Genomic DNA, 26,120 nt, shown 5'->3' with positions numbered 1-26,120 from the left:
GAAGGAAAGAAAGGAATATGAGGGCAAACTATCTTAGTAGGTTAAACAGAGTTGGTAAATTGTCTTCTCTAAAAAAGACCATGAAATTACCTGCTGGAATCAGGAATTTGGGTTAAGGCTTCATATGCTTGGCTATTGTGACCCAAATCCAAATGATGTTTGAAAATGCATGTCCTTAGAGTAGCCTAAATATCAAATGTAGATCAAATATCACAAAGAGCAATAGAAATGAACATACCACACCCACAACAAACCTTAAAGAAAACAACCAAATTGCAGCCAATTCTTACCTGACTTTTCCAGTCATCACCTGCTTCAGTTATGGCTGATGTAGCCAACTGAATAACCAGTTCAGGCAAACCAATGACATCTAGTAATCGTAAAACCTAACGGGAAATAGAAGAAATTTCTGTTAAAATTAATATTGTAATGTATTTCAAACTAAATTATGGTTTAAAATTATTGAGAAAGGTAAGCAGTCCGGCATGGTGGCTCACACCTCCAATCCCAGTACTCTGGGAGGCTGAGGCAGCAGGATTGCTCAAGGCCAGCCTGGGCAATATGGCAAGACCCCCATTTCTACAAAAAAATTTAAAAAAATTAGCTGCGTGTGGTGGCATGCACCTGTAGTTTTAGCGACTTGGGAGGCTGAGGTGGAAAGACTGCTTGAACCCAGGAGTTCAAGGTTGCAGTGAACTTTAATCCTGCCACTGCATTTCAGCCTGGGTGGTACAGCACGACCCTATCTCTATCCTCAGTGCCTAGTATACAGTAGTCTCTCCGTAAATACTTGTTGAGGCTGGGTCTGGTGGCTCACACCTGTCATTCTGACCAACATGGCAAGACCCCATCTCTATTAACAAAAAAAAAAAAAAAAAAAAAAAAAGCAAGCTTGTTGAATGAAAGAATAAATACGATTTCACTACTAACTGTTCAAGTCACAGATGAATGTAAAGAATAGTAAATAAATTAACACCATAGTTTTATAAAAACCCTAAAGATAATTTATTAAATGACTGACATAATCCTTTTTTTTTTGAGACAGGGTCTCTATCAATCAGGCTGGAGCACAATGGTGTGATCTTGGCTCACTGCAACCCCCACCTCCTGGGTTCAAGTGATTCTCCTGCCTCGGCCTCCTGTGTAGCTGGGATTATAGGCATGCCCCACCACGTCCAGCTAATTTTTGTGTTTTTAGTAGAGATGGGGTTTCACCATGGTGGTTAGATTGGTTTTGATCCCCTGACCTCAGGTGATCTGCCTGCCTCAGCTTCCCAAAGTGCTAAGGTTACAGGTGTGAGCCACTGTGCCCGGCCTGACAAACATTTTTGATTGTCCACCCTGTCAACGTCTGCCCACTCCCCTAACCATGCACATTTCCCTATCTCATATACGTGAAATTCTCTAATACATATGTATGATGCATCCAAAATACACGTTTATAAAGGATGAAGATAAAATAAAAAGTTTTAAAATTATTTTTATTAACTTTTTGAGACCGGGTCCTGCTCTGTTGCCCAGGCTGGAGTGCAGTGGCGTGATCATAGCTCAGTGTAGCCTCGACCTCCTGGGCTCAAGTGATCATCCCATCTCAGCCACCTGAGCAGCTGGGACCACAGGCATGCACCACCACGCCCAGCTAATTTTTTAATTTTTTGTAGAGATGGGGTCTTCCTATGTTGTCTGGGCTAATCTCAAACTCCTAGGCTCCAGCGATCCTCCTGCCTTAGCCTCTCAAAGTGTTGGGATTACAGGCGTGAGCCACTGCACCCACTATAATGGACCTGGAAAATTCTTATCTTCTAGTGACATCATAGCCACCGCATGTATTGCTCACATGTTTTTGGTGATGCTGGTGTAAACAAACCTACTGTGCTGCCAGTCATATAAAAAGTATAGCATGGCCAGGCACTGTGGCTCATGCCTATAATCCCAGCACTTTGGGAGGCCGAGGCAGGTGGATCACTAGAGGCCAGGAGTTCGAGACCAGCCTGGCCAACATGGTGAAACCCTGTCCCTACCAAAAATACAAAAATTAGTGGGGTGTGGTGGCGCACACCTGTAATCCCAGCTACCTGGGACACGGAGGCAGGAGAATCGCTTCAACCTGGGAGACAGAGGTTGCAGAGAGCCCAGATCACACTACTGCACTGGGCAACAGACTCGGTCTCAAAAAAAAAGGAAAAAAAAAAAGTATAGTATATACGATTATATAAAGCACATAATACTTTTTTTTTAATTTTGAGACAGGTCTCACTCTGTCACCCAGGCTGGACTGGAATTCAAAAGAATTGTCATTAGTAGTAAAGTAGAGGGTTGTTTTTTTTTTTTTTTTTCTTTGAGGTGGAGTCTTGTTTTGTCATCCAGGCTGGAGTGCAGTGGCACGATCTCGGCTCACTGCAACCTCCACCGCCTCCTGGGTTCAAGTGATTCTCCTGCCTCAGGCTCCTGAGTAGCTGGGATTACAGGTGCACACCACCACGCCCGGCTAATTTTTGTATTTTTAGTAGAGATGGGGTTTCACCATGTTGGTCAGGCTGAGTCTTGAACTCCTGACCTCGTGATCTGCCCACCTCACCCTCCCAAAGTGCTGGGATTACAGGTGTGAGCCACCGCGTCCGGCCAAGGGTTAAGAGCTACAAATCTACTTCAGTGTAAATTCATTTATCTAATAAGCAATTAACAAAACAGTGAAGACTGCTTTTGTGGCATTTACTTTCTGGTGGGAAATCCAGATAAATTCCAGTCTAAAATATAAAATCAAGTATGGTGAAATGTTATACAATCTGGAAGTGTGTACAACAGGATGAATAAAAAAGCTTTTCTGCACAGGCCAGGCAGAGGGCACTATCTGAGGAAGTGACAGATAAGCAGAGACCTGAGTGGAATGAGGGTGTGAGGAAGGGCATTTCAGGCTGACAGAACAGCAGGCAGAAAGGCCCTAAGAGAATAGAGCATGCACTTGACTTGAATGAGACAGTAAGAAGGTCACCATTGTTACAATGGAGTGACAAGAGGAAAGAGGGGCAGGAAACAGGTCAAGAGGACCCTCAAGTCCAAATTATAAACTAAGGCTAAATACAGCATTACTAGTCAATTCCCAGAAATATCAGCAAGACTAATAAAGTGCAAATTAAGTAATAAAATTCTAATGGCAACTGGGCTAATACAATACCATGATGAAAATTTCATTTCAGTTAAAAATATTTATCACATTTCACCATTTAACCCTAATTATAGATCCTGGGAAAAAATTTTAACTTAAAATATGTTTCTTTAATTTCTTTTTGTTTTTTTTGGAGACGGAGTCTCGCTCTGTCACCCAGGCTAGAGTGCAGTGGCATGATCTTGGCTCACTACAACCTCCACCTCAAGGTTCAAGTGATTCTCCTGCCTCAGCCTCCCAAGTAGGAGGGATTACAGGCACCCGCCACCATGCCAGTCTAATTTTTGTATTTTTAGTAGACGCAGGGTTTTGGCATGTTGGCCAGGCTGGTCTCAAACTCCTGACCTCAGGTGATCTGCCTGCCTTGGCCTCCCAAAGTGCTGGGATTACAGTCATGAGCCACCGTGCCCGGCCATGTTTCTTTAATTTCTCTAGGCAAATTCTTTTTTTTTAAATTTGGAAGTTCAGGGAGCAACTAAATTTTTGTAGTATTTTTCTCCAAAAATAGCAAAGCAATGTATTTCAGATGTGTTTTTACACAGGGTGGTATAAGGCCAAACCAAGACATGATGTACCTTGTCATAATACTGCAGCCTGGGGGAAGACACGATCTCCCCATCCTCTGAGCGAATCAAGCGATCCAAGAATTCCTCTTTGCCTACTTCAGATGCTGCCTGACAAAAACATTCCAGAGCCTGGAGAAATAAAATATAAAATGACTTGTAACAGATCATTCAAATTCTAGGTGCTATAAATCAGGGGTTCACATGCAAGGGAAAGCCAAAAAAGAGACAAGATTACTTAACATGGTCTACTCTGTGTACAGTTTCTGACATATCTGAATTCTATGTGATGCATTCATATTTTAAAAAATGTATCTCACATTTAACTTAAGTGCTACCAATTAAAAAGTAAACATTGGCCAGGTGCGGTGGCTCACGCCTGTAACCCCAGCACTTCGGGAGGCTGAGGCGGGTGGATCACGAGGTGAGGAGTTTGAGACCAGTCTGACCAACATGGTGAAACTCCATATCTACTAAAAACACAAAAATTAGCTGGGCATGGTGGCATGCACCTGTAATCCCAGCTACTCAGGAGGCTGAGGCAGCAGAATCACTTGAACGTGGTGGGCGGAGGTTGCAGTGAGCTAAGATCATGCCACTGAACTCTAGCCTTCCAGCCTGGGTGACAGAGCAAGACTGTCTCCAAAAAAAAAAGAAAGTAACCCTTAATAAGATGATTGACACATACATATATAATAAGGCAACTGTAGCAATATGTTAACAATTGTAGAATTTGAGTGATAGGTATATACTGTTCACTGTAAAAAGTCTTTAAACTTTCCTGTCTGTTTGAAAATTTACATAATAGAACATCAGGGAAAAAATTAAAACTTTAAACTACCGTAATGAGAAAAAAGCAGCATAAAACAATAAAAAAAATGTATTTAATAAGTAAATTTGGGCTGGGTGCAGTGGCTCATGCCTGTAGTCCCAACACTTTGGGAGGCTGAGGCGGGCAGATCACTTGAGCCCAGGAGTTCGTGACCAGCCTGGGCAACATGGGAAAACCCCATCTCTACAAAAAATTAAAAAATTAGCCAGGAATGGTGGCTCACGCCTGTAGTCCCAGCTACTTGAGAGGCTGAGGTAGGAGAATCACTTGAGCCCAGGAGGTTGAGGCAGCAGTGAGCCGTTGATTACGCCACTGCACTCCAGTCTGGGTGACAGAGCAAGACTCTGTCTAAAAGAAATAATAAAATAAGTAAATAAATTTGATTTATAAAAATGTATCCTGGCCAAACACGGTGGCTTATGCCTGTAATCCCAGCACTGGGGGAGGCCAAGGTGGGAGGATCGCTTGAGTCCAGCCTGTGCAACATAGTGAGACCCTGATTTTACAAAATAATAATAATAATAAAAGGAATCTCTAAAAACACACAGGGGCAGGAGAGTTCTAATATTTTCTTATATTCTTGAGTCTTATCTAAATTGCAGAATACAAGAAAGTAAATAGTCCTTACATGTATATAATGCCTTTGACTGGCATTAGTACAGTCTTCTTTAACTTTATCTAGAGGATTCTATGTCTCCCATCCCCTAAAATCTAGTCAAATGGAAGCTAAGCAACTTCCTTGCATTAAAGTTTATAAAGTTTATTTGCCATTCAAATGTAGTTTACCTTCTGTCCTTCTCCTGTAACTAGGTAACACCTTCCCAGCATAAATCGACAGGAACCAACATTGACTTGACACCAGGGATGTAGCAGTTGAATATAATCCTTAAAGGCATAAAAGGTGCTTTGTGATTAGAAAATAAATGTTAATTAAGGAAATACTCATTCCCAAGTTCTTCTTCACAGAGGATGAAAAGACAGTGTTTGAACGAATGTTTTATTTCCTGACATAATTCTGAGATTAAAACCTACCCCTGTTGCCTTCCTTCCTCATCCATTCCCCCTTTCCTTACACAAACAGGAGGCCAGTAACACACATACACATACTTTACATCTCAGCAATTTTCCAATTTTTGGTATTTATTGGTTCAATGACTAGATTCCAGTAAAGGATTTATATGAAAACAATAGTACATTTGTATTACTATAAAGAAAACCTAGCAGAGATAATTTCTTCAAAAGACACTCTAGAGGCCAGGCGCGGTGGCTCATGCCTGTAATCCCAGCACTTTGGGGAGACGGGTGGATCACCTGAGGTCAGGAGTTCGAGACCAGCCTCGCCAACATGGTGAAACCCAGTCACTACTAAAAATACAAAAATTAGCTGGGCGCGGTGGCACGTGCCTGTAATCCCAGCTACTCGGGAGGCTGAGACAGGAGAATTGCTTGAACCCAGGAGGTGGAGGATGCAGTGAGCCAAGATCATGCCACTGTACTCCAGCCTGGGCAACAGAGTGAGACTCTGTTTCAGGAAAAAAAAAAAAAAGATACTCTAGAAAAAATAATGTTAGGAATTATACTGTCCAGAGAGAAGTAGAGAAAAATCTCTTTCTTTAAAAATTTATTTTATTACTTTCTTTAAAAGCCTTTAGAACCAGGTATTCTCTCAGCCAAGTACTAACCATGCCCAACCCTATTTAGCTTCATAGATCAGACAAGATCAAGCAAGTTCAGGATGGTATAGAAATAGAGAACAATCTCTTTGGGGTATGTCTTTGCATAATCAAGTTTAAATTATTGTGGTTCTTTAAAATGCAGTTAACATTTACAAAGAAAAAAATTCAGCAATCCCATGCTTTACAAGAATGTGTAGACGTGAAATGTTCAAAGGAACTCACCTGCAATTGTACATATTGGCAATTTCCCATCAAACATTCTAGAAAGAGACAACCAGGATTGCTAGGCCATCTAGTCATTGGTTAAGGATATTTCTTAATTTTTGTTGGCAAATCTTAAACATATACATTGGGCATCAAATTCAGAAAAGTCCATAAAATAGCTTAATTTACAAAAACAAGGCAGAGAAGTTGGCCAACCACATGTTCTTTCATCATCACTAGAATACAGTTAAACAGTTACTTTTATACCAGGAGACTTGTTATAGCGCTTAGAACTCAGGTAACTATGGAATAAAGCATCTATTTCACCAGGCACGGTGGCTCACTCCTGCAATCCCTGTACTTCGGAAGGTTAAGGTGGGAGGACTGCTTGAGCCCAGGAAATCAAGACCAGCCTGGGCAACACATAAGAGTCCTGTCTCTAAAAATAAATAAAATTTTAAAAGCCTGTATTTCATTCCTGGGTGTTTATTTTCAATTCCAGCTGGTGTACCGCAGAACACAGTATTGGTGCCAGTGGACATCCAGCACATAACATGGTACCTGGCATATAGAGCCATTCAATAAATATTTGTTGAATGAATAATGTCTTTTTCTTTTTTTGAGACAGAGTCTCACTCTGTCTCCCGGGCTGGAGTGCAAGGGCATGATCTCAGCTCACTGCAACCTTTGCCTCCAAGGTTCAAGTGATTCTCCTCCCTCAGCCTCCTGAGTAGCTGGGACTACAGGCGCACGCCACCAAGCCCAGCTAATTTTTGTATTTTTCTGTAGAGGTGAGGTTTCACCATGTTGGTCAGGCTGGTCTTGAACTGCTGGCCTCAAGTGATCTGCCTGCCTTGGCCTCCCAAAGTGCTGGGATTATAGGCGTGAGCCACTGCAGCAGCACCCAGCCAAATGAATAATGTCCTTTTTTTTTTTTTTTTGAGACGGAGTCTCACTCTGTTGCCCAGGCTGGAGTGCAGTGGCGCAATCTCGGCTCACTGCAAGCTCCGCCTCCCAGGTTCATGCCATTCTCCTGCCTCAGCTTCCCAAGTAGCTGGGACTACAGGCGCCTGCCACCATGCCTGGCTAATTTTTTTTGTATTTTTAGTACAGACAGGGTTTCACGGTGTTATCCAGGATGGTCTCGATCACCTGACCTCGTGATCTGGCCGCTTCTGCCTCCCAAAGTGCTGGGATTACAGGTGTGAGCCACCGCGCCCGGCCAAATAATGTCTTAAAACAGACCTAGGTATTTCATTACATAGGCAGAATAAGAACCTTAGACTATTTAGATAGAAGAGAGCTGCTTTTTTCTTTTGAGAAGGAGTCTTGCTCTGCCGCCCAGGCTGCAGTGTGGTGGCACGAGCTTGGCTCACTGCAACCTCCACCTCCCAAATTCAAGCGATTCTCAGCCTTCCGAGTCGCTGGGATTACAGGTGCAGGCCACCACGCCTGACTAATTTTTGTATTTTTAGTAGAGGTGGGGTTTCACCATGTTGGCCAGGCTGGTCTCGAACTCCTGGCCGTAAGTGATAAGCCCACCTCCACCTCCCAAAGTGCTGGGATTACAGGTGTGAGCCAACGTGCCTGGCCAGACGAGAGCTTTTCACTGGCTTTTAAATAAAAGGATACAAAAGCTGCAATAAATAACTGGTAATTGCAGTAATCATTTCAGGCCAATTCAATCCAGTTTGGCTCAGAGGTGCCTTTGGCTGAGAGAAGAGGTGAAATATAATGTGTTTTCTTGCAACTTCTTGGAAGAATAACTCCACAATAGTCTGAGGACTAGATACTTAAAAAGAAAAAGTTATGACAGTTTTGTGTAGTGGTAATTATCAATTTTCAATTAAAATAGTCTATCAATTCATTTTATGCTTGTAACAAATAATTTAGCACTTCAAAACAGAAAATGTATCATGGGTATATATCCAGTGGCAATATAAATAAAAGTAGTTTGTAAACTGTGAAGCACTATAAAAATGCAATAAAAACACCATTCACATCAAAGTTATAGTCATTTCTTTTCACTGATCTCACAACACTTAAGTGCCTTCCCTAGAAATTCTTCATGATAAATACAATTAGCTCCAGGATTTCAACTTTTATACCAGAACAATACAAAATAAATTCTCCAGAATAATGGTTTTCAAACATGAGGGATACTTTTAAATATCTGTTGACTAAGATTACAGAAGTTACCATGAACGTAATAAATTTTAAAATGATTTTGTTAATCACTGGAGCATCAAAACAGAATGGGAAAGCAGCAATATATACACACACACACACACACACACATACATATATACCATATCCTTAACATATGCCTGATCTGGTACTAGTTTCACAGACCCCATGCCACAAACGGAGATCTCAGGCTACAGCTTACTCATGCCTTCTGAAAGCAAAGAGCCCAGCCAAACTTTCTATGGCAAAGTGGCAAAAGACCACTTTAATGAATATGCAATAAATTCCCAGTTTAAAATGAAATGTGTACATAGTCCACTCCTTACCAAACCTATTTGCCATTAAAGCACCAGAGTCTGTTAATTCCAGTACTGATAAGTGTTGGAGATTAGACTCCCTGTGAGAAAAGGGGAAAAGACAGCTTAGTAAATTCTCCTATGCTAAACATTACTTCTACAAGCTCTTCTACGAAGAACACTGTCAATTTAATTAATAAATTACATATAAAAGCTCCACTGCAAGCACAAAAAAAATTGGAAATCATTATAATATAGATTGTTGCCCATAATATCACTTCGTGACCCTTCAATGAGGAGCCAGAGCAAACAGGATGGTTTATCTTATTGAAAATGTGAATCTCGGCGGGGTGTGGTGGCTCATGCCTGTAATCCCAGCACTATGGGAGGCCGAGGCGGGTGGATCACCTGAGGTCAGGAGTTCAAGACCAGCCTGGCCAACATGGTGAAATGCCACCTGTACTAAAAATACCAAAAATTAGCCAGGTGTGATGGCAGGCGCCTCTGAACCCAGCTACTCTGGAGGCTGAGGCAGGAATATTGTTTGAATCAGGGAGGTGAAGGTTGCAGTGAGCTGAGATCACACCATTGCACTCCAGCGTGGGCAACAAGAGCGAAACTCCATCTCCAAGAAAAAAAAAAAGTGAATCTTGTAATTCTCGGATTTGGCTATAAAGAAGCTCAGCCTACCTAAAGTAACTAGCGTAACATTTTGTGTATGGTCTTTCCTTCTGGTTTCATCTTATTTTATATTCAACATAATTTATATGTACATACAAACATGTAATACGTAAGTATATGTAATACATAATTTATCTGTACACATACATACAGTCTATGATTACATGTGACTTATTTTCATTCTTGTAAGTTGCCTTCAACCTGTAACAAATAAAGGCACCAAAAAGCTCTCTGAATCTTAACGGCATATAATTTTACAGCATACTGTTAAAAATCTTTTTCCCGGCTGGGTGTGGTGGCTCACGCCTGTAATCCCAGCACTTTGGGAGGCCAAGGCAGCCAAATCACCTGAGGTCAGGAGTTTGAGACCAGCCTGGCCAACATGGTGAAACCCCATCTCTACAAAAGTACAAAATTAGCTGGGCATGATGGCAGGTGCCTGAAATCTCAGCTACTTGGGAGGCTGAGGCAGAAGAATCACTTGAACCTGGGAGGCGGAGGTTGCAGTGAGCCGAGATCATGCCATTGCACTCCAGCCTGGGTGAGAGAGAGCGAGACTCTGTCTCAAAACAAAAACAAAAACAAAAACACTAAAACTTTTTCCCTTTAAGACAAGGGGAAAAATAATTAAACTCACAATTTACATTTTAAATAATTGGGATAATGAAACTCACAGTGTGTCAAGTGGAACATCAGTTGCCAAGCACTCACTTCCCCATTTAATGAGGTAATAAGATAAGAGTAGGGGAGCTGTTCGATGTAGTAGGTCTTGCTGAGCTTGAAAGAGCTGACCAGTTCCCCAAATCACCTATACGTTATGGGTGGGTGGACCAGACAAGAAATTACAGCAATTAGTAATGGTAACTCTTACGGCTCAGGTGGAGGTAAAATAAAATAACAAATACGAAGGTCACAATACTGTAAAAGCAACACGTTTCACATTTTACGGTAGCAAGTGGCAAAATATCTTCCCAAACATTAACAGTCAAAAAATAATCAAAAACAGCTCACCAAGTAATGGAAGCTGATGATGAAAAGAAACCAACAATAAAAAGCTTAACTTTCATTAAATCTATGGGTTCAGAATTAAATAAGAGGGCCAGGCACAGTGGCTCACACCTGTAATCCCAGCACTTTGGGAGGCTGAAGCAGGCAGATCACTTGACCCAAAAGTTCGACACCAGACTGGACAACATGGTGAAACCCCGTCTCCAGTAAAAATTACAAAAATTAGCCAGGCATGGTGGCGGGCGCCTGTATTCCCAACTACTTGGGAGGCTGAGGCAGGAGAATCGCTTGAACCCAGGAGGCGGAGGTTGCAGTGAGCTGAGATCGCGCCATTGCACTCCAGCTTAGGTGACAGAGCAAGACTCCATCTTAAAAAACAAACAAACAAACAAACAAAAAAACATTAGCCTGCGTGGTGGTATGTACCTGTAGTCCCAGGTACTCAGGAGGCTGAACTGAGCCCAGGAAATCAAGGCTGCAGTGGGCCGAGATCGAGCCACTGCACTACTTCAGTCTGGGCACAACAGAAGTGAGACCTTGTCTCAAAAAAAAAAAAAAAAAAAAAAAAATTGAAGAGATGAAGAGACACAGGGAAATCTAAGTTCTCTCATATACTGCTGGTGTTGGGTAAAAAAACAGGTATGACCATTATTATAAGCAAATTTGGCAGTACTACCAAAACCCTTAAAATGTGCATTACCTGTAGACCAAATTCTAGTTCTTAGAACTTATTCTAGAGATATAATTAAAGATGTACAGAAAGTGGCCAGGCATGGTGGTTCACACCTGTAATCCCAGCACTTTGGTAGGCTGAGGCAGGCAGATCACTTGAGGCCAGGAGTTCGAGACCAGTCTGGCCAATATGGCGAAACCCCATCTCTATTAAAAATATAAAAATTAGCCAGTGTAGTGGTGCGCATCTGTAATCCCAGCTACCTGGGAGGCTGAGATATGAGAATTGCTTGAACCCAGGAGGCGGAGGTTGCAGATTGCACCACTGCGCTCTAGCCTGGGCTACAGAGCAAGACTCTCAAAAAAAAAAAAAAAAAAGTGCAGAAAATTATGGACATAAGGGAAAAACTGGCAACAAAAAGAAAAATGTTGATGAGATTTATAAAGTGGAAGAACAGAACAACCAGATTACAAAAAATACTATGTAGTTTATTTAAATTTTACAAACAAACCAAAAAGAATGTGCATGGAAAAAAAGTATATAGCAAAATTTAAGTAGTAATCACTGGGTAGAAAATTATAAATTTTTAAAATTTTTGCTTATATATATTTTGTAAAGGTTCTACAATGAATATCTTATTACTTCTGTGTTCAGAAAAACTGACAAAACTTATAATTTAAAAAACAAAAAACCTGAAAAAAATGGAAGAATCTACATAGATCAAAAAGAACTTAGTAAAGGTTAACCAACCTAACAGACTTTCAGGAAAGGTTCATTTTTCAACTTGGTGATCTTAAACAAATTATCTTCCCAATTTTTTTTTCTTTTTTTTTGAGATAGGGTCTCACTCTGTCATGTAGGCAGAAGTGCAGTGGCGCAATCACAGCTCACTGCAGCCTCAACCTCCCGGGCTCAGGTAATTCTCCCATCTCAGCCTCCCAAGTAGCGAGGACTACAGGCTTGCTGCACCATGCCCGGCTAATTTTTGTATATTTTTGTAGAGTTGAGGGTTTGCCCAGACTGGTCTCAAACTTCTAGGCTCAAGCAACCAGCCCACCTTGGCCTCCCAAAGTGCTGGGACTACAGGTATGAGGCACCACATCTGGCCTTTTTCTTACTCTTGCTTGAAATTCTACCATTAGCAATGTATCTGGGTTAATAAGTTCTTTTTTTTTTTTTTTTTTTTTTTTTTTGGAGACAGAATCTTGCTCTGTCACCCATGCTGGAGTGCAGTGGTGCAATCTCGCCTCACTGCAAACTCTGCCTCCTGGGTTCAAGTAATTCTCATGCCTTAGCCTCCTGAATGGCTGGGATTACAGGAGTGTGCCACCAGACCCTGCTAACTTTTTTGTTTTAATAGACATGGAGTTTGGTCATGTTGGCCACGCTGGTCTCGAACTCCTGGCCTCAAGTGATCTGCCCACCTCAGCCTCCCAAAGTGCTGGGATTACAGGTGTGAGCCACTGTGCCCAGCCTGAGTTAATACATTCTGACTTAAAATGTGTAAGTACATTTATACATTTTAAGTCAGAATTAAAATGGGAGCCCCAAAGGACTTTTGGCTATGTACACATTAATATGAATTGGTTTAATTAGATTGCTTCTTTGACAGGCTCAAATGAGATTACTGACTTAGAAAAAAAATGGGACATCTGACTGTGGGGAGAAAAATAATTTCTTAGCATGGGACATTCAGTAGGGTGGGTGATTAGGACTATATATTAGCAACAAGAGTCTGGTGGTCTAAGAACAGAATTAAAAAGAAAGCACAGAATAGAGTTAGGAGGACCACAAAGATAAACCTGCATCTCAAAACTGTGTTTAAGGTAAGCCTTGCACTGTAGAGAGTTCTTAGGTTGGGCGAGGTGGCTCATGCCTGTAATCCCAGCACTTTGGGAGGCCGAGGTAGGTGGATCACCTGATGTCAGGAGTTTAAGATCAGCCTGATCAACATGGTGAAACCCTGTCTCTACTAAAAATACAAAAATTAGCTGGACACGGTGGCACGCACCTGTAATCCCAGCTACTTAGGAGGCTGAGGCAGGAGAATTGCTTGAGCTGAGATAAGGCCACTGCACTCCAGCCTGGGCAACAGAGCAAGATTGTCTCAAGAAAAAAAGAGAGAGAGACAGGAAAAAAAAAGAGTTTTCTTTTTCTTCCTCCATACTAAAGGGTACGCTTACCACATTCATAGTTACTAATACTACTACATTTTGGGAGAGCCAACCTGGGAAAATTTTCCACTACTACACATACAAAGGTTAAGAGTAAAGCAATCTGCTTCATATATGTTTTTTTAAATCTACTGTTAAGTTCCAGGGTACATGTGCAGGATGTGCAGGTTTGTTACGTAGGTAAACGTGTGCCATGATGGTTTGCTGCACAGATCAACCCATCACCTAAGTGTTAGGCCCAGGATCCATTAGCTATTCTTCCTGATGTTCTCCCTCCCCACCATCCCCTCCATATATGCTCTTAATCTATAATCTCACAAGGATTACAATGCTTATTCATTCTTAATTCAAAAATATTTACAGAGCATCTCATAAGGCCAAGCTTGGGGGAATAAAGCAGTGAACCAAGACAAAAGTATCTGTGCTAGTAGGGCTGACATTTTGCTCCTAAGTGCTTGTAGGCCTATATCAGGTTTTAGATTTTACAAGTTTTCCCTCAAGCAGTACTTACAGCATCTCCAAGCCTCATTAACAGCTGCTGTAAGATCAAAAGATCTCTGCAGATCAGGAAACGAGTACTGGCGATTTTATGCACCCCTCTGCACACAATATACCCTGCTGTGTTACTACCATAGAGCTGGGAAAGATTCATTCGAATATTCAAAGGCTGAGCTGTAAAAAGAAGAAAAATGGAGTTGAACGCATCATTGTTTTAATCAAAGAGGCACATTTGTTGTTCTGTCATTTACCTGGATTGAATCCCTTTTCCATTTCCACTTCTGTTTCATAATCCATTTCCCGTATAAGTAGTCCAATTGCATGGATTGGGTTCCTAATCTCTTGCAGTTTACTACAAATATCCTCCATCACATTTTCTCTATAAGGACAATTACAAAACTCTTATTACTACCGAGAATACGTAAGGCAAGTTCTATATGTCCTATAAGCTAAATACATTATGAAACAAGAGAACCAGATAAAGGAATGAAGATAATCACTCTGGCGTATAAGATACAGTCCCTCTACATAGCAAATTTCCTCTCAGTTTTTCATAAACAACACACAAAACAAATGTGAGAACACTTTTGCTTTTTAGAATTTTTAGCTCAGTTAATTGTTAAAGCATATTTTACAAGTCTATTTCTAGACTTGAAGTCGTGTTAAATTTTCTGTTAAAAGTAGAAATATGTATTTAGAATCATGGCACATCAGTTTGACTTTAAGCTACTACTTCGTACGCTCTGGAACATACATTAAAATCCCAACTTTGGCGCTAAAAATGCTGAATTTCCATTAGGAAATGCACTTTACCCTAATTCTCCTTACACATCAATAGTGATCAAATCTTCCAGAATCTGCTCTGCAGCCTTTTCCGGAGACTGTAGGTTATAACAACTCATTTCCATTATAACTGACATATCCATAGTTACTGATTCTTCAATCAGCCGGAGGCATTTTATAAGACATATGACATCCCGAGCGATATCCACATCTACAAATAAGAGAAAGTTAACATTTATGTCTTAAGCCAATGACAATCTATGGATTGATATTACATTAAAATGTTAATAATTAAATGACAAGAAATCTATCTGAGGTCTCAGAGATGCTTTGGTCTCTTAAGTGTTCATTAAAATATTTGTGGTGTGGTAAAGTGACCAAGACAGGTGTGGCAATCGATATTTTTTGTATCCATGTGAAACGAAGCATAGGGTTTATATAGGAAGGTGATTAAATATGGACATAACAATTACTATTACCATCAGATATGGTTGTCTCATCTTCTGTCAAAAGGTTCTCATAAGGCAGGAGATACAGATGATCCACTAAGGAGGAGGGAATAAGGAAAGACAGGTACCCCTGGAAATACAAATTTTCCAGTTACATTTTTTTCAGTAAAATTTTAAAGGTATAAAATAATTGAGATGTGCATCTTATCATGAGGACACACGAGAGAAACCCAAGTTGCAATACACTCTATAAAATAATAGGTGTAGTCTTGGCTGGGCACAGTGGCTCACATGTGTGATCCCAGCAGTTTGGGAGGCTGAGGTGGGAGGATCACTTGAGCCAAGGAGTTCAAGACCAGCCTGGGCATCATGATGAAACCCCATCTCTAAAAAAAAAAAATTAGCCAAGTGTGGTGGCACGCAGCTTTAGTTCTAGCTACTAGGGAGGCTGGGGTGGGAGGATCACCTGAGCCTGGGAGGTTGAAGCTGCAGTGAGCCTTAAGAGTGCCACTGGGCCAGGCGCAGTGGCTCACGCCTGTAATCCCAGCACTTTGGGAGGCCGAGGTGGGTGGATCACAAGGGCAGGAGATAGAGACCATCCTGGCTAACACAGTGAAACCCCGTCTCTACTAAAAATACAAAAAATTAGCCAGGCGTGGTGGCGGGCGCCTGTAGTACCAGCTACTCGGGAGGCTGAGGCAGGAGAATGGCGTAAACCCAGGAGGCAGAGGTTGCAGTGAGTTGAGATCATGCCACTGCACTCCAGCCTGGGCGACAGAGCGAGACTCCGTCTCAAAAAAAAAAAAGAGTGCCACTTTACTGCAGCCTGGGTGACACAGCAAGACCCTGCCTCAAAAAAACAAAACAAAACAAAACAAAACAAAACAAAAGTAGTCTTCAAATAACGTCATTCCCATGAAAGACAAAGAAACGCTGATAACAATTTGAGGTTAAGCTAAAGAGACACAATAACTAAATATATATATTAGATTGGATCCTGGACTTTGGGAGGCCAAGGTGGGCGGATCACCTGAGCCCAGGAATTTGAGACCAGCCTGGTCACAACATGGCGAAACTCCGTGTCTACTAAAAATACAAAACTAGCCAGGTGTGGTGGCGCGTGCCTGTAATCCCAGCTACTCTGGAGGATAGGCAGGAGAATCTCTTGAACTCAGTAGGCGGAGGTTGCAGTGAGCCGAGATTGCACCACTGGACTCTAGCCTGGGCGACAGAGCAAGACTCCGTCTCAAAAAAAAAAAAACAAAAAACAAAAAACATTGGATCCTGGATCAGGAAAAAAAATTATGGGCACAATTGGCAAAATCTGAATATAAACAATATATATATTATATTTGGCAAAATTTGAATATAAACTGTATAATATTACATCAATATCAAATAACCTGATTTTTAAATTGTGCTGTGGTTATTCAATATCTGTGTTCTTAGATACATGCTGAAATATTTAAGGATATTTAAGAATAAAGGAGCATGATATCTACAACTAACTTTTCAGTAGTTCAGGAAAAACTGTTTAGAGAAAGAAGAAAAGCAAATGGAAGTTAACAAATGATGAATTCAGATGAAGGGAATACAAGAATTCTTTGTGCTATTCTTGTAACTCTTACCTTAAGTTGGAAATTACTTCAATATAAAAAGTAAATAGGCCGGGTGTGGTGGCTCACGCCTGTAATCCCAACACTTTGGGAGGCTGAGGCGGGTGAATCACCTAAGGACAGGAGTTCAAGACCGGCCTGACCAATATGATGAAACCCCATCTCTACTAAAAATACAAAAATTAGCCGGGCGTGATGGTGTACACCTGTAGTCCCAGCTACTCAGGAGGCTGAGACAGGAGAATTGCTTGAACCCCGGAGGCGGAGGTTGCAGTGAGCTGAGATCATGCCACTGCACTCCAGCCTGGGTGACAGAGCAAGACTCCAACTCAAAAAAAGAAAAAAAAAAAAAAAAAGTAAATAAATACAATAAAATACAAAAAAAGTATAGAGAATAACACAGAAAACTATTTAAATGAATGAATCACAATTTTAGGGGAAAAAATACAAATGCAAAGTCCTAAATGCTAACTGCAACATTCACCAGACTAACATTCGGCAAGAGCCACTGAACTTGTTTTCTGAAGGCATTTTGTTATAAAAGCCACTGAACTGTCTCAAGAAGATCTTCTCTATGCTTTAGCTCACTTACTTTTTTCAGCAGGCACACCATGTTTGTGTGTGGATTCAAATGTAGGGCAAGAGGATGAGAGAGGGCTTCTTGATACTGAAGACAACAGGCATAGAACTTGCACCAGAATTCTTGTTGTAAATTTCGAAACTCCTCCTGGGAGAATTCATACTCTGTTACACTTCCTTGAAGCTGGCAAAGAAGAAATGAAAGAAATTAAACTTTTGATGCCATTCAGGACCTCTGTCCACAAAAAATATAATTGTCCAATATCATTGTACTAAGCTACGGCCAAATGAATATTCCTTACGTATTAAAGGCCATAGACTATGCAAATGTGTATCTGATTCTCTAGTTAAAAGGTTTAAACATTTATACGTTCCAACGAACAAGGTCAAGTGAAGAATTCTAATAATTCCTCGGTCAGTACCAATCTGCCCTATATCAAGATGGAAGGAATTCTTATTCTTTCTCTACCCAAGCCTCACCTCATTTTCAACAGCTAAAGTAACTTCTTTCTTCAGTTCACTCCAGGAAAGATCCAAATTCCTCTCAGTTCCTCGGCAGAAAATCTAACATTAAAAGACATTTTAGACTTCTATATAATAGCCAAAACTGAATGAAAAATATTTCAGTTTAGAAGACATAGAGGCAATGTAAAACTATATAAGAGATTTGGCATACCTGGAACACACATCACCTGAGAGAAAGTTAAGAAACTGGGTGTATTTAGTCTGGAGAAAGGTGACCTGGAAAGATTCTTAAAATACCTGAAGGGTTGATTTATAGAAGAGAGGCTTCCTTTTCAATGACACAGTTTGGGAATAATAACTCCCACAAGAGGTAGTGAGAAAGTGGTCAGTGGAGGTAGAGACAATTAAAGGCTGAATAACTATCACAAAAGCCTCAGAAGGCATTTCTGTTTTATGTGGGAGGTCAGACTAAAAGATTCTAATATAATTTTCAGTTATATGAGTTATTGTATTTTATATCCATCCATGAAGCTAAGTAGTAATTTAAAGAAGCCTATGCAAGCTGGGTGCGGTGGCTCATGCCTATAATCCCAGCACTTTGGGAGGCTGAGGCGGGTGGATCTTTGAGGCCAGGAGTTCTAGACAAGCCTGGTCAATATGGCAAAACCTTGTCTCTACTAAAAACTACAAAAATTAGCCAGGTGTAGTGGCATGTGTCTGTAGTCCCAGCTACTCGGGAGGCTGAGGCAGGAGAATCACTTGAACCCAGGAGGTGGAGATTGCAGTGAGCCAAGATCGTGCCACTGCACTCCAGCCTGGGCAACAGAGCGAGACTCTGCCTCAAAGGAAAAAAAAAAAAGTCTATGTAACTTTTTTGTTGTTGTTTTAATAGAGATGGGAATCTTGCCATGCTACCCAGGCTGGTCTTGGAACTCCTGAGCTCAAGTAATCCACCCCCTTGGCCTCCCAATGTGCTGAGATTACAGGCGTGAGCCACTGCACCCAGCCAGAAGCCTGTGTAACCTTAAAAAATCCTTTCAGTTTTTTTTTTGTTTTTTGTTTTTAAAAGATAGGGTCTCACTCTGTTTCCCAGGCTGGAATGCAGTGGCATGATCAAAGCTCACCACACCCTTTACCTCCTGGGCTAAAGCAGTCCTCCAACCTAGGGCTCCTGAGTAGCTGGGACCACAGGTACATGCCACCACACTGGCTATTTTTCTATTTTTTTTTTTTTTTTTTTTTAAGAGATGGGGTCTCCCTCTGTTGCCCAGGCTGCTCTCAAACTCCTGGGCTCAACAAGTGATCTTCCCGCTTCAGCCTCCCAAAATTTTGGGATTACAGGTGTGAGTCACCACCGTTGGCCAAAGAATCCTTTTGTAAAGCACTGGGCTTCTCTTATATAATGAATTTGAAGCTAAAAACCTTTTTTTTTTTTTTTTTTTGAGATGGAGTCTCACTCTGCCGCCAGGTTGGAGTGCAGTGGCGCAATCTTGGCTCACTGCAACCTCTGCCTCCCAGGTTCAAGAGATACATTCTTCTGCCTCACCCTCCTGAGTAGCTGGGACTATAGGCGTGCGCCACCATGCCCGGCTAATTTTTGTATTTTTAGTAGAGACGGGGTTTCACCATGTTGGCCAGGATGGTCTCGATCTTTTGACCCCGTGATCCATCTGCCTCAGCCTCCCGAAGTGCTGGGATTACAGGCGTGAGCCACTACGCCCGGCCTACAGTTTTCTTGAATCTGAACCAAGTCAGACCTTCACTGTCCTAATAAAAAGGTCAAAACAGTATAACCAAAACTAAACAAAAAACCACTTTAAGTTTCTCTCAAGTACAGAGATTCTATGCAGTGCAGTATGGTATCTTTTTACAGTACTGTAGGTAGAGGTTTCTCTTTCTAACTCTGGCATGTGTCACTGATTACTGGGAAAGTGGTCCCCCCCCCAACCTCTCCACCAGGAATACTGTATTTAATGGAAAGAACATTAAAAAAATTATAAAAGTATTTACAAACACACATATGTATCAATACAGAAGTACATTCAGTGTTTAATATATGCAAAAACTTAATAGTAATTAATTATATAATACAGTAATAAAATAAGAAATAGTCTTAAACAAACAGTAAATTTTTTTTTGCTGACCTGTAAAGCCTTACATAAAGCTTCATTTGTGAATTGTCCTGGTGTAAAAAGACTTTGCAGATACATCTCCTGTTAGAACATTAAAACAAAAGTTACTATTGTCCTAAACAAAATTTGGAATTCAACACATAACACCAAAGTCTGAGTTTCTACTATATGAACATTGCCATTTTGCCCTTCTATATGTGGGCAATAACAGTAGTACGGTTACATGTTTTCATACTGAAAGTGAAGACTGCAATGTCTTTGAGTCAACTAGAGGTACTATACTTAAAATGGTGTGCTCCTCACGGAGAGCTTCATTGGGTTCTGACAGAAAACAAGCTTTGTCAAATGCCAATCTTAAATGGAAGAAGCAAATCTAATTGGTGATATACATTGGTAAGAGAACAAGTAAACGAAGCTGGTTTCTACACCATCTATGGTATTCATTTTATGACTCACATGTAAAAGAAATGGAACCAGTAATAATAGGTATTATATGCAAACAAAACAAAACAAAACAAAACAAACAGCAATAAACTCTCACAAGTAGGGAAATGAAGTAGAGAGAACAACATGGAAAAATCTCATATTGCCTAATGATTTTGACCAACTCTCCTAAACCAGATTTGCCCCCAAGTAGTAAATCTGACTAACAGTCATTCAAGTTTCCTTCCTTCTACTGAGCTTTTGGTAGATGATAAAATGACCAAAATGAAGGAGAAAAACAACAATTTTAGTAATCAGCGTATGATTTTGGCTTTTAGACAAAAGCCAAGTGCCAGTAGTTAACTGGAACGATAAATAACTACCACCAATAAACTCTTGGGATTAAGAGTGCAGTAATATTCAAGATTTCTGAAGTATGTTTTCTACTCCTGCAAATAGTCACTGTTTCAGATCCCAAGCCCATAATCTTTAATGTCATTTTAACACTAAGGCATCAACTGAAAGCTTTTTTATTTATCCTGATGGTGTCCCTTAAAAATGTGGAGATTTGGCCGGGCACAGTGGCTCACGCCTGTAATCCCAGCACTTTGGGAGGCCGAGGTGGGTGGATCACCTGAGGTCAGGAGTTCGAGACCAGCCTGACCAACATGGTGAAACCCCATCTCTACAAAACTACAAAAATTAGCTGGGTGTGGTGGTGCGTGACTGTAGTCCCAGCTACTCGGGAGGCTGAGGCAGGAGAATTGCTTGAACCTGGGAGGCAGAGGTTGCAGTGAGCCAAGATCATGCCACTGCACCCCAGCCTGGGCCACAGAGCGAGAGACTGTCTCAAAAAAAAAAAAAAAAGATCAAAGTAAATCATTCCCTTATATAACATCTGAGCATTTACTTACTCTGGGGTCTTGATCATCTCTGATGACAATCTCTTCCTCTGGCAGAGGCTGCATAAAAACTGGATTCCACTGACCTGCAACATTACTAGAGACAAAAAAGTCCACCAGTTTATATAGAAATGATCACTAAAAATGAAATGTATGCTGTTGGCAGTATCTGGGCAGGGAGGACCCCATCACAGAACCCTGCAATGACTGCTTCATCAATTCTATTAAAAACATTTTTTTTTTAATAAGAAAGAAAGAAACATTTTTAGCAGAGCCTAGTTTTTATACAAGTTTGCTTACCAAGTTTTAATAAGTACCTTCCTAAAATTGAAACTCATTGTTTCAGATCCCAAGCCCATAATCTTTAATGTCATTTTAACACTAAGGCATCAAATACAAAGAATAGCTAACTTTTATTCTGCATTTACTATTTGCTAGATATTATGCTAGATGCAGTTTTAGACATTATTCATGTATGCCTTATAATTCTTTGAAGGATATAGTACTCCCATTTCACAGATGTACAGAGTGAGGCTGAGGGTACGTCAGAGCTAGTAAATTGCACAACTAGGATTCCAACCCTGCTCCAACTCTGCCTGCAGCCTGTGCTTTCTGACTACTTGCTCAAATGCCATCTATAAGTAGTACTTTTTTTTATCTTCTGAGGTATGGCTTCAGGTCAACCTGGCAGGCAATCATTCCCAGAATTCTACCTTAGGCTCTAGAGTTATCAGGGACCCAGAGGGTTCAATTAATTCAGTGGTCTTCAAGGGAGCCTCTACAGATGTTTCAGGGGTTAGACAAGTGTTTGCTTCAAAATGGTTTGTTTTTTATTTTTGGCCAAATTTAGCAGTGGAGGGCTGTATACCAACTTTAGTGACACTAATGTTAAGTTCTGACAATCCATTATCATGGGACCAGCCAAAAATTGTTTTGTAAAATGTATTTTTAACTACCTAAAGCTTGCAAACTAATATCATGTACATTAAAAAATATTAGATACTAAATATATCTAACATTAGATATAATCAACATTAAATTGTGTTATAATTTTATACTCATAAAATACTACACATTCATAGCTCACTGAAGCCTGAACTCCGAGGCTCAAGCAATCCTCCTGCCTCAGTCTAAGGTGCATCATGCCACTACACCTGGCTGGTTTATTTTATTTATTTATATTTATTTATTTATTTTTGAGATGGAGTCTCGCTTTGTCGCCTAGGCTGGAGTGAATGGCATGATCTTGGTTCACTGCAACCTCCGTCTCCCAGGTTCAAGAGATTCTCCTGCCTCAGCTTCCTGAGTAGTTGGGATTACAGGCACATGCCACCATGCCTGGCTAATTTTTGTATTTTTAGTAGAGATGGGGTTTCACCATGTTGGCCAGGCTGGTCTCAAACTTCCAACCTCGTGATCTACCCACTTCAGCCTCCCAAAGTACTGGGATTACAGGCATAAGCCACCGCGCCCGGCCGCTAGTTTATTTTTTATAGAGACAAGGTCTTGTTATGTTGCCCGGACAGGTCTTGAACCATGGCCTCAGGCAATCCTCCCACCTTAGCCTCACAAAGTGCTTGGATTACAGGTATGAGCCACTGTGCCCGGCCCTGTTTTAAAATAAATTTGAGAAGCACTGCACTTGTCCAATCTATTTCTCATCTTATGATGAGAAAATTGAAAACACAAAGGCTATAGTGTCCTAAGGAAGTTGCAGGAATCAGGAATAGTCTTAGCTTAGAAACAAAGAAAACTCCCAGATTAGAGGTATTTTGGATATGTGCTATCTCTCCCAAGAAATATGACATTTTATCTTAGTCCAATCCCCAAAATTCTCATTTTGTCCTAAAACAAAAATGTAAAAAATAACACAAAATGCACAAGAGGTATTTCAGGAAGACAGTAACAAGACGAAAATCCAGGGCTGAATTATTCGAATGAAAACTCTTGACTTGGTTCTACATAAAAAGCTCTCGTCTTTTTTTTCTTTTTTTTTTTTTTTGAGATAGAGTCTTACTCTGTTGCCCAGGCTGGAGTGCAGTGGAGCAATGTTGGTTCACTGCAATCTCCGCCTCCTGGGTTCAAGCGATTCTCATGCTACAGCCTTGCCTCCCGAGTAGCTGGGATTATAGGCACCTGCCACCAGGCCCAGCTAATTTTTTGTGTTTTTAGTAGAGATGGGGTTTCACCATGTTGCCCAGCCTGGTCTCGAACTCCTGAGCTTAAGTGATTTGCCTGCCTCGGCCTCTCAAAGTGTTAGGATTATAGGCATGAGACACGGTGCCCGGCCTCTCTTGTCTTCTTAGCATGAAATTGCTTGGGGTGAGGTAGGATGACAGAATTAAGTGACCCATACTGTTCAAAGTTGATGTATTTCACTACTGTTTGGTTCTCAGCATCATGCCACAGGGCCCAGATATCCGTGGAAGTTAAGGCAAAGTCAATCAGTGTCTCCTAGGAGGAAATGTGGGAAAAAAAGGGATAAAATAAGAAAGTAGTAGTTCATGGTGACTTACTTTTTCATCAGTAGGAGAGGTAAATGTATGAAAACAAAACATGGTACCACATGAATTTGGTAAAGTCTAAATGAAATTTTGTTCCATATATCATGAAATAATTCCATTTTAAGACTACAATCCCATTATACCAAAACAGAGTTAGCCAATACTTCTTTTTCTTGTACTTATGTGATATGCAAAGGATGAATCAACCTACCTGAGAAGTGAACAGTGAAGAAATGTGATCTAGACTATAGCGGTTACCCTCAGTGCTCACCAACTGGAAAATGCAGAACTGTTAAAACACAAGATGATCATTTATTACCTGAAATAATCAACATGTTACTTTTCAAAGCAAGGGCTATTACCATTCAGAAACCTTAAAAAAATTTTTTTTTTTTTGAAACAGTCTTGCTCTGTCGCCCAGGTTGGAGTACAATGGCACGATCTCAGCTCACTGCAACCTCCGCCTCCTAAGTTCAAGCTATTCTCCTGCCTCAGCCACCCGAGTAGCTGGGATTACAGGTACCCGCCACCATGCCTGGCTAATTTTTGTATTTTTAGTAGAGACAGGGTTTCACTGTGTTGGCCAGGCTGGTCTCGAACTCCTGACTTCATGATGCGCCTGCCTTGGCCTCCCAAAGAACTGGTATTACAGGTGTGAGCCACTGCACCTGGCCAAAAATTTTTTTTCTTTTTCTTTTTTTTTTAATACTTTAAGTTCTAGGGTACATGTGCACAACATGCAGGTTTGTTACATATGTATACACGTGCCATGTTGGTGTGCTGCACCCATTAATTCATTTACATTACGTATATCTCCTAATGTTATCTCTCCCCACTCCCCCCACCCCACGATAGGTCCCACTGTGTGATGTTCCCCACCCTGTGTCCAAGTGTTCTCATTGTTCAGTTCCCACCTATGAGTGAGAACATGTGGTGTTTGGTTTTCTGTCCTTGCGATAGTTTTCTCAAAATGATGGTTTCCAGCTTCATCCGTGTCCCTACAAAGGACATGAACTCATCCTTTTTTATGGCTGCATAGTATTCCATGGTGTATATGTGCCACATTTTCTTAATCCAGTCTGTCATTGATGGACACTTGGGTTGGTTCCAAGTCTTTGCTATTGTGAATAGTGCCACAATAAATATACGTGTGCATGTGTCTTTATAGCAGCATGATTTATAATCCTTTGGGTATATACCCAGCAATGGGATGGCTGGGTCAAATGGTATTTACTGTAGAAATGATCCCTGAAAGTATAGTCTTCAAAAATTTTTTTCTTTTTCACCCACACAGGCCAGGTAGAACCACTTTATTTTAATGTAGTAAAATACACATAACGTCAAATTTACCATCTTAACTATTTTTAGCAGTGTTAAGTATATTCACACTGGTATACAACCAATCTATAGAACTCTTTTCATCTTCACCTTGCATAACTAAAACTCTATACTCAATAAACAATTTCCCATTTCCCTTCAACTCCTAGCCCCTGGTAACCACCACTTTACTTTCTGTCTCTATAAACTTGACTACTCTAGGTACTCCATGTAAGTGGAAGGATCATATATTATTGGTGCTTTTGTGACTGGTTTATGTCGTTTAGCATAATGTCTTCAAGGATCGCCCACGTAATAGCATGTGTCAGCATTTCCTTCCTTTTTTTTTTTTTTATTTTTTTTTTGATAAGGAGCCTCGCTCTATCGCCCAGGCTGGAGTGCAGTGGTGAGATCTCGGCTCACTGCAAGCTCTGCCTCCCAGGTTCCTGCCATTCTCCTGCCTCAGCCTACCGAGTAACTGGGACTACAGGTGCCTGTCACCATGCCTAGCTAATTTTTTTGTATTTTTAGTAGAGTCGGGGTTTCACCGTGTTAGCCAGGATGGTCTCCATCTCCCGACCTTGTGATCTGCCCGCCTTGGCCTCCCAAAGTGCTGGGATTACAGGCATGAGCCACCACACCCGGCCCGTCACCCAGGCTGGAGTGCAGTGGTACGATCTTGGCTCACTGCAACCTCTGCCTCCTGGGTTCAAGCGATTCTCCTGCCTCAGCCTCGCGAGTAGTTGGGATTTACAGGCACGCACCACCATGCCCAGCTAGTTTTCATATTTTAGTAGAGACAGGGTTTCACCATGTTGGTCAGGCTGGTCTCAAACTCCTGACCTCAAGTGATCCACCCGCCTCGGCCTCCTAAAATGTTGGGATTACAGGCGTGAGCCATGCAGCCTAATTTTTGTATTTTTAGTAGAGACAGGGTTTTACCATGTTGGCCAGGCTGGTCTTGAACTCCTGACCTCAGGTCATCTGCCCAC

The 26,120-nt window shown here is 41.1% G+C and overlaps 1 protein-coding gene across 2 annotated transcripts in view; it reads right to left on the bottom strand.

Annotated features, from left to right (window-relative positions):
- The window catches only part of NUP160 (nucleoporin 160), a 73,323-nt gene that overhangs the window by 19,899 nt on the left and 27,304 nt on the right, over window positions 1-26,120 (bottom strand). For both annotated transcript variants that reach the window (NM_001132595.2, XM_054523771.2), the window contains 18 exon segments: window positions 91-185; window positions 291-386; window positions 3,742-3,861; window positions 5,348-5,446; window positions 6,460-6,529; window positions 8,074-8,233; window positions 8,955-9,025; window positions 10,280-10,413; window positions 13,972-14,132; window positions 14,210-14,337; window positions 14,787-14,952; window positions 15,221-15,320; window positions 17,399-17,569; window positions 17,866-17,949; window positions 19,995-20,063; window positions 21,320-21,404; window positions 23,664-23,761; window positions 24,023-24,100. In NM_001132595.2, coding sequence (NP_001126067.2) covers window positions 91-185; window positions 291-386; window positions 3,742-3,861; window positions 5,348-5,446; window positions 6,460-6,529; window positions 8,074-8,233; window positions 8,955-9,025; window positions 10,280-10,413; window positions 13,972-14,132; window positions 14,210-14,337; window positions 14,787-14,952; window positions 15,221-15,320; window positions 17,399-17,569; window positions 17,866-17,949; window positions 19,995-20,063; window positions 21,320-21,404; window positions 23,664-23,761; window positions 24,023-24,100 — 1,985 coding nt within the window.

This window comes from Pongo abelii, chromosome 9 (genome assembly GCF_028885655.2).
Source record: "Pongo abelii isolate AG06213 chromosome 9, NHGRI_mPonAbe1-v2.0_pri, whole genome shotgun sequence".
Classification (NCBI taxonomy): Eukaryota; Metazoa; Chordata; class Mammalia; order Primates; family Hominidae; genus Pongo; species Pongo abelii.
The sequence above is the reverse complement of the archived record's forward strand: the minus strand, read 5'-3'. Positions and strand labels throughout refer to the sequence as shown.